This window comes from Prionailurus bengalensis, chromosome C1 (assembly GCF_016509475.1).
Source record: "Prionailurus bengalensis isolate Pbe53 chromosome C1, Fcat_Pben_1.1_paternal_pri, whole genome shotgun sequence".
In the NCBI taxonomy this organism is placed as follows: domain Eukaryota; kingdom Metazoa; phylum Chordata; class Mammalia; order Carnivora; family Felidae; genus Prionailurus; species Prionailurus bengalensis.
Genome location: NC_057345.1, coordinates 141,103,417 through 141,111,080, shown reverse-complemented (window position 1 = coordinate 141,111,080; position 7,664 = coordinate 141,103,417). Strand labels below are relative to the sequence as shown.

The 7,664-nt window shown below is 41.1% G+C and overlaps 1 protein-coding gene across 6 annotated transcripts in view; it reads left to right on the top strand.

The window, feature by feature from the left end:
* The first annotated feature begins 5,646 nt into the window (after window positions 1-5,646).
* The window catches only part of MMADHC (metabolism of cobalamin associated D), a 37,809-nt gene continuing 35,791 nt past the window's right edge, over window positions 5,647-7,664 (top strand). Inside the window, exons 1-3 of one of the 6 annotated variants that reach the window (XM_043576668.1) lie at window positions 5,647-5,746; window positions 5,832-6,029; window positions 6,281-6,340. In XM_043576668.1, the coding sequence (XP_043432603.1) occupies window positions 6,332-6,340 (9 nt within the window). In that variant the 5' untranslated portion in view covers window positions 5,647-5,746; window positions 5,832-6,029; window positions 6,281-6,331. Of the gene's footprint in view, window positions 5,811-5,831; window positions 6,030-6,280; window positions 6,341-7,664 lie in introns of all 6 variants that reach the window. The other 5 variants (XM_043576665.1, XM_043576667.1, XM_043576664.1 and 2 more) reach the window with 5 other exon arrangements.

Here is a 7,664-nt window from a genome sequence, read left to right as displayed (position 1 = left end):
TCTTCTGATGTAAGTTTATTCACACATACCCAAAATTTCTAAATCTCCAACCACTACTCTTTGTAAGCCATTCATATGTCCTAGAGACCTTTAATAAAACCACAGTATAATCCAAATCTGTTTAACCCAGAGTCTGATCTTTACATTTGAAATTTAGATCTTTACATCTGAAATTTAGAAAATGCTCTTGTAATAATTCCTTTGGCTCTTAAGGATCAGGTTTGTTTTTAAATTGTAGAGTAGTGACAGCTGGTGTTCATAGTGTGTATTACACTTTTCCCCAGCACAGTTTTTTTTATCTTTTACTTGTGGTCCTCCAGTTCTAGTTCTCATAAAAATTCCCTGCAGAGTTCCTTAAATGAAGCTTCCTAAACCTCATAGATTCTGATCATATACATCAGGAGTAATATACGTTCTACAAGCCCCAGTGCTACCAACCCTTTCGTCCTGGTCGATCTCATGCAAGAGAACATTGTTGTAGATATGAATCACTACAGATCTTGTTAAAATATAGATTCTGGGGCAGTAGTATTGGGATGAAGCCAGAGATTCTGCCCTTCTAACAAGTTCCCAGGTAGTTTTATACCCCCAAATTGAAACCTAACCAATTCCACTTCTTTATGTAGTCAGATCACCAAAGCCTAGATCCTGAGTACAAAGTGTCCCTTAATGGATGAATTTCACTCAGTGGGTAAACAGATTTTGGTTAAATCTTCTCCTTGCCCTGTTCTCTGTTCTTCCCACATGCTTTGAGTCCTAAAAGCCATAGTCACCTCAAGGAGAAGTAGCTCAGAACAAAGCAGGACAACATCCTGATGGGAGGCCTGCCTAAACCCATGCCTGTTCTTTTCTAGACCATTTATTTCCTGTTACCAAAGAGACAGGAAGGCCCAGGGCAGTATCACCCCGACAAGGACTGGGCACATATATGGAAAGCAGAGCTACAAATATAAAGTTCAGAGGAGTTCAATGATGATGATAATGATGATAAAGATGATGTCAGCTAACATTTATTGCACACTAAGTGCTGCGCACTATGCTAAATACTTTACGTGAATTATCGCATAGTCTTCTAAATATATCTACAAAGTAGATAATATCATGGTGTCTATTGTAATGACAGAGACAGACAGATGAGCACATAGGTAACTGGTATATCTCATATCACAATTAAAGTCCAGTGATTGTACGAATCACATTCATATTAAAAATCAAAATATTAAGTAGACGGCTTCTCTTCCATTTTGTCCTAGAGACACGTAACATTTATTCCCTATAACATTCATGCATTGCCACCTCGCAAGAGATGGCTAGAACATACAAGATGTTTCCAGGAAAAGCTTAAGTTTTCTAGAAATGGCTAAAATATATGCCTATCTTAATGTATCAAATATTGCATCACTGATGTGGGCAACTTAAAAAGATGTGTTCTCAACAGTTGAGTCCTGTGACTGAGTCAAATAATAAAAACAAAGTTTTCACATACTTTTACTTTTATCCATACCTTTTTTTAAATTTCTATTATCATTTTACATAGTGTTTTCTTGCAATCAGCTAATAGTTCCATGCAGCATTTCTTAAAATATCACAATATATTGTCTTCAAAACTTTTTATTTTTTATTTTTCAATGTTTGTTTACTTTTGAGAGAGAGAGAGAGAGAGAGACCATGGGCTGGGGAGGGGCAGAGAGAGAGAGAGACAGAGGATTCAAAGTGGCTCTGCGCTGGGAGGAGAGAGCCCAATGCAGGGCTCAAACTCACAAACTGTGAGATCATGACCTGAGCCAAAGTCGGACGCTTAACTCACTGAGCCACTCAGGTGCCCCTGTTGTCTTCAAACTTGTAATGTGCTTTAGATATGCTTGGTTGAGCAGAAAGTAGTTCATCTTGTGTTTTGGTTTTATAATCCTACGGTCTTTACAGAAAGAACTAGCTACAATACCACGGTCTTTCCAGGTCAAGCACTTAGTGATTACTATATATTTCTTAGTTTGCGTAAGTATGCATCTTTGTTATTAAGAATTAGTGTTTTCTAGGGGCGCCTGGGTGGCGCAGTCGGTTAAGCGTCCGACTTCAGCCAGGTCACGATCTCGCGGTCCGGGAGTTCGAGCCCCGCATCAGGCTCTGGGCTGATGGCTCAGAGCCTGGAGCCTGTTTCCGATTCTGTGTCTCCCTCTCTCTCTCTGCCCCTCCCCCGTTCATACTCTGTCTCTCTCTGTCCCAAAAATAAATAAACGTTGAAAAAAAAAATTTTAAGAATTAGTGTTTTCTAGAATAAAAAGCCATATATTTATCAAAAAAACATCAATGCAGGCAGCAGTAAGAGTGAGATGGATTACACATTGACCTCTGAATAATCTCATAATCTGGTGAATGGGTTAATTTTTACAGTTCTGTGAGGGTCTTCCTTTGTCTCCAAAGAATAAGAACAATCCAAGAGAGTGAAAAGGAGAAGGCAAATAGATAAAAGAAAACTGAAATAAGTTGAAAGACAGTTACTCACCTCTTTTCTTCTGACTTTTATTGCTGTGGAAGGCACAGAGATTTCAAAGCCACTCAAGTCCATGTTTTAATCTCACATTTGCCACTACATGTAGTTATAACATCAGGCAGTTTGCTTAGCCTAAATCTGTTTCTTCACTTCTGCCGTGTAGACACTATTACTCTCCCAGCCCAGTTTTTGGGTAGATAGAAGGTATGGAGCCTGGAAATAGAACAACAGAAAGCAGCTGTTGATAATGGTAGCTTGTTATTAATGATCACTACTTCTTCATCTGTTCAACTTTCAACAAATATTTATTTTTTTTTATTTTTTTTAATGTTTATTCATTTATTTTTGAGAGTGAGTGTGCATGCATGCGAGCAGGGGAGGGGCAGAGACAGAGAGAGAGAGAACCCCAAGCAGGCTCTGTGCCATCAGTGCTGAGCCCAGTGTGGGGCTTAAACCCAGGAACCATGAGACCATGACCCGAGCCAAAATCAAGAGTCAGACGCTCAACCAACTGAGCCACCCAGGTGCCCCAAGAAATGTATTTTAGAGGTAATCTCAGGGAACATTTGAGGGGCATAGGGAAGTGAGATGGGACAGGGAAGAAAGCCAAGGAAGGGACTGTGGTGAAGCAGGTTACTACTTTGGAAAACTAGAGTTTAACCCCACTGGAAAGCTCTGGGGGCCAGTGTAAAACACTCTCCTTAGAAACCTCACATCTAAGGGGCAAGAGACCTGGGTTATCTGTCCACCAATTCCTACCAGATATTGGTTAGGGCTGCACCCATCAACAAATATTTATTGATCACCTCTCTGTGGCAGGAATACAGGAAAGTCCCAGGAATACAGTGAATAAACAGATAAAGTCTCTGTCCTCAAGAAGTTTCTGTTTTATTCTCTGAATACCCGGTTATCAAAATTCCAACTTCCCATACCCTACTCCACTGAAATTTCTCTGGCAAAGTTCCTGTTGCTGGACCTACCAAGTAAGATGGACCTCAATAAGACCTTTTTGTAGCATCTAATAACATTGAGCACTAATAGCAATGATTCTTGATGTCTAGAATACTCTCTCCTGATTTCCTTCTACCTTCTGACTGAACCTTGCCAGTCTCTGTTGCTAGTTTGTCTTCTGTTACCCTTTTAATTAATATTTCTTAGTATTCTGGCTTTGCCTTTTTCCTTTACACTCTACACTAGTAGTTCTTGAACTTTCAGAGTCATGAACTCCTTTATGAATCTGAAGAAGTTATGCACCCTCTCCACAGGGGGGAAAATGAATCTACATACAAATATACAAAAGTGTGCATGCATTTTCAGGAGTTTCACAGACCTTTCTCCCTTCCCATAAAGCCCATCATTGAACTTCATGTTAAGGGGTTTTCATGGCTTTAACTATTCCCCATATGTCAATGAGTCTCAAATATCTGTCTCTCACATAAACCACTTTCCTGAGCAATAGGCTACTTTCATATGACTTATTGACAATTCCACTTGAATGTCCCTTTAGGCACCCTAAAACTCAAGATATCCCAAACTAAAGTCTTCATCTCTCTCCAAAAACGTGTTCTCCTGGAGGACAATACCTATGGGAAAGAAAACACTACTTGTGAACCTAACATACCTAGATTTAAATCCAGCTCTGGAAGCTTCAGAAATATACTTAACCTCTTTCTGCTTTAATTTCTTCATATTTAACATGAGAATAGTACCTCCATTTTCTGTATTTTTATGAGAATTAAAACAGATAATGGGAAAATCCCTATCCAAGTGCCACTACATAGTATACATTCCACAGATATTAATATTACTGAATCCCCAATACAGCAAAAGCAACACCTTTCACCAAGTATCCTAAGTCAAAAATTCAGGAGTTATCATCATACACCCTTCCAACCTATCTTCTAAATGGCAGCCAGATCTTCCCAAGACACAAATCTGATGATGCCATGACTCTGCTTCAGTCTTCCCAACTGCTTCTCGTTGTTCCCAGGATTACATCTATCTTAGTATTGTACTGAAGGCTGACTACGATCTAGCCCCTGTCTATGTCAAACTCATTCTCTTGATTACTTGTAGATCTCCCCAAAAGCGTGCAGTGTTTTTGATTCCATAACTCTCTTCACACTGCTCCCTTTGCCTGAAATGTCCTCACCCCTCCACATCTTTTCTTGGTATTCAGGAAAACACCCATTCATGTTTCAGAATACAGTTCAAGCATCACCTCTGCTATGAAGTTACTCCTGACAGCCTCCTGCCATACTGTTGATCACTGACTCCTTTGTCTCCCATCTGTAACTGACAGATGATTTCTATCACGGTAAAGATGAATAGCATATGGCTCCTGGTTTCAAAAAGCTTACAATCATTCAACCAGAAATCCTCTTATATAACCTGTACAAGTAAGCCAAAAAGAAATTATGAGGCACGAAAAATTGAGTTGTACGTAACTTCAACACTCAGCTCAGTGGTCCCTTCTTAGAAGCCTTTCTGTGACTCCCAAGCTCTGAGCTGTGTGTGTGCATATGTATAGTTAGATGTTAGCTATATATAAACTCATTTACTCTTTACAGTGTATGGGGCAGGGGCACTGTTATTATTCCCGTTTTACAGGTGAGGAAATTAAAGCAAAAAGAGACTAAGTAACTCATCTAACATTACTTACCCAGAAATACTGGCATGAAAAAAGTATGGACTTCAATTAATTTTAAAAAAAAAAACACAATTGACAAATGAAAATTACATACTGTTTATAAATAAGTCGTTTGATATATATTTACTGAGCCTATTAAGGCCTGGTACACAAATAGAAAAACCTAGGTGCCCTATGCTCGAAAACAGGGATTCGTGCAAAATTAACAAGTGTGATATAAAGAACCATAGATTGTAGCTCTTGGGGGGCAGTAAGAACGCCTTAGGGTGGAGGAATCTACCAAATAGATCTATGAGTTGAGGAACCGAACGAAATGAAATGAGCCACTTAACCGAGACCAGAAGCCCTCCTCCTTCCACGTCACGCAGCCTCACCTTTCCTCCTCCTACATCGCTTTTGCCCACCATCCAATGGAAGGTAGGCTCTACATACTTACTGTGCGCGTGCGCATCATCAATTCGACGATCCTTCGCATCGATGTTTTCGGAAGCAACTTCTTCAGCCTGGACACTACCGGCGTCGACGCTACCTCTGCTGCTGCCGCCGCCATTTTGACGGCGGAAAGAGTGAGGGTCTGGGACAGCTGGAGGCGGCGGCGGTAACTGGTACGGATGGTTTCCGCCCGCGTTAGCCCCTCCAAGTTCGCCGATCTTGGGGCCACAGCACTCGGTATTGCTTTTATTCCCACAGGGTCCCCGTGTCTCTCCCCAGTCTTGTCACTCTGTCTTTAGGCTGTTTTTCGCTTCCTCACTGTCAGCGGCGCTTGAACCCTCGTTTGGAGCTGTTATCAACCCCCGCCACTCCCCCCGGACCTGTGTTAAAATATACCTGCCTCGACGCTGGGGACTCGGGCTGGGTCACTGACTCCTCGTTCCCCGCCCTCATCCGGTCCGAGTTGCTTTTGGGGGTGGGGGGCACAAACCGGGAGGGCTGAGGGCGGCACGGCCTCCTCTGGGCAGGGATCTGTGCCCTTTAGGGGGAGGGGAAGACCCAATTCTGGCATTCTTGGGTTACGGAGAGAGCTTGGGCTTTAGCTTTAGCTTTAATGGTGGTGGAGAGAAGCATAGAATAGTCGGCGTTACCCGAGCTTTGTGTTGTTAGAGCTTAATTTGTCACTGGCCTCTTTTGTCCTTTCTCAGGAATAACTTTACGAAAGGAAAGGTATTTTGCACCCTCTCTCCCCGCTGGAAATGGCCACTGTGAGTAAATTAGTCTCTTGAAGCGGTATAGTGGTTTGGGCACTTTTAGGAAATGGAGGGTTTGGTTTAATTACGGCATTGGTGGCGTAATGTTTCTTGTGAAAAGTGTCAAGGGAAGGAAGGGGTGTGAAATTCTGTTCGTTTGCTTTGAAGGTAGTTTGAAAAAAACTTTCTCTTCAATACACATGTACTTGTTTCTGCAGATTCATTTTTGGAAATAAATTCAGTGCCAGCATCCTTCCAATATTTTTTAGAGACATTATTTCAGGAAATATTCAGAATCTATTTTTAAGCTTTTTATTATTTTTATTTTATTTATTTATTTATTTATTTTTTTTTGGTTCGCTAACCTGAAAGTTTTCTAGCAGTTTCAGTATAGGAAGTAACCTTCCAAATCCTGCAAAATGAGAGCAAGAGGTATAATTCACATAGACCAGAAATATTTATTGATTGTAACTCTCCAATAATTAGACATATCCTCCCATAAGGAGTTGATATAGGGGGACACTAGACATACATGAAATAGCTGCATTAAAAAATATAAAGTAGGGGCGCCTGGGTGGCTCAGTCGGTTAAGCGGCCGACTTCGGCTCAGGTCACGATCTCGCGGTACGTGAGTTCGAGCCCCCACATCAGGCTCTGTGCTGACAGCTCAGAGCCTGGAGCCTGTTTCAGATTCTGTGTCTCCCTCTCTCTCTGCCCCTCCCCTGTTCATGCTCTGTCTCTCTCTGTCTCAAAAATAAATAACACGTTAAAAAAAATTTTTTTAAAAAAGTATAAAGTAATTGGGGTGCCTGGGTGCTTTAGTTGGTTAAGCGTCCGACCCTTGATTTTAGCTCAGGTCATGATCTTGGGGTTCCAAAGCCACACATCAATCTTTGCACTGAGCATAAAGCCTGCTTGGGATTCTCTCTTTCTCCCTCTGCCCCTCTCACGCTTGCTCTCTCTCAAAAGACATAAATAAACTTAAAAACAATTGTAATTATTTCTTAAAAATTACACAGTGCAGGTTCAAAGCTTTGTGGAGAAGAGAAACTAGGGGTTTGGGATTACTTAAAGAAGCATTTAATCTGAGTTTTGAAAGAAGAGTGAAACTTAGGTAATCGGAGATTTGATTGGAAGAACAGGAGGTATGTTCAAAGACACCCTCCCTTTCAGAAATCAAGAAGTCATTTCTGCCTTGTGGAATGTAAGATACATGAAAGATTAGTGGGAAATAACGTCGGGTTGTGGAGTTGGAATCAAATAATAGAGAGCCTTGAGTGTCTCAGTATTTAGATTTGATTCTTTAAATTGTGGTCATTTTAGCAGAGCTGTGTTAAGA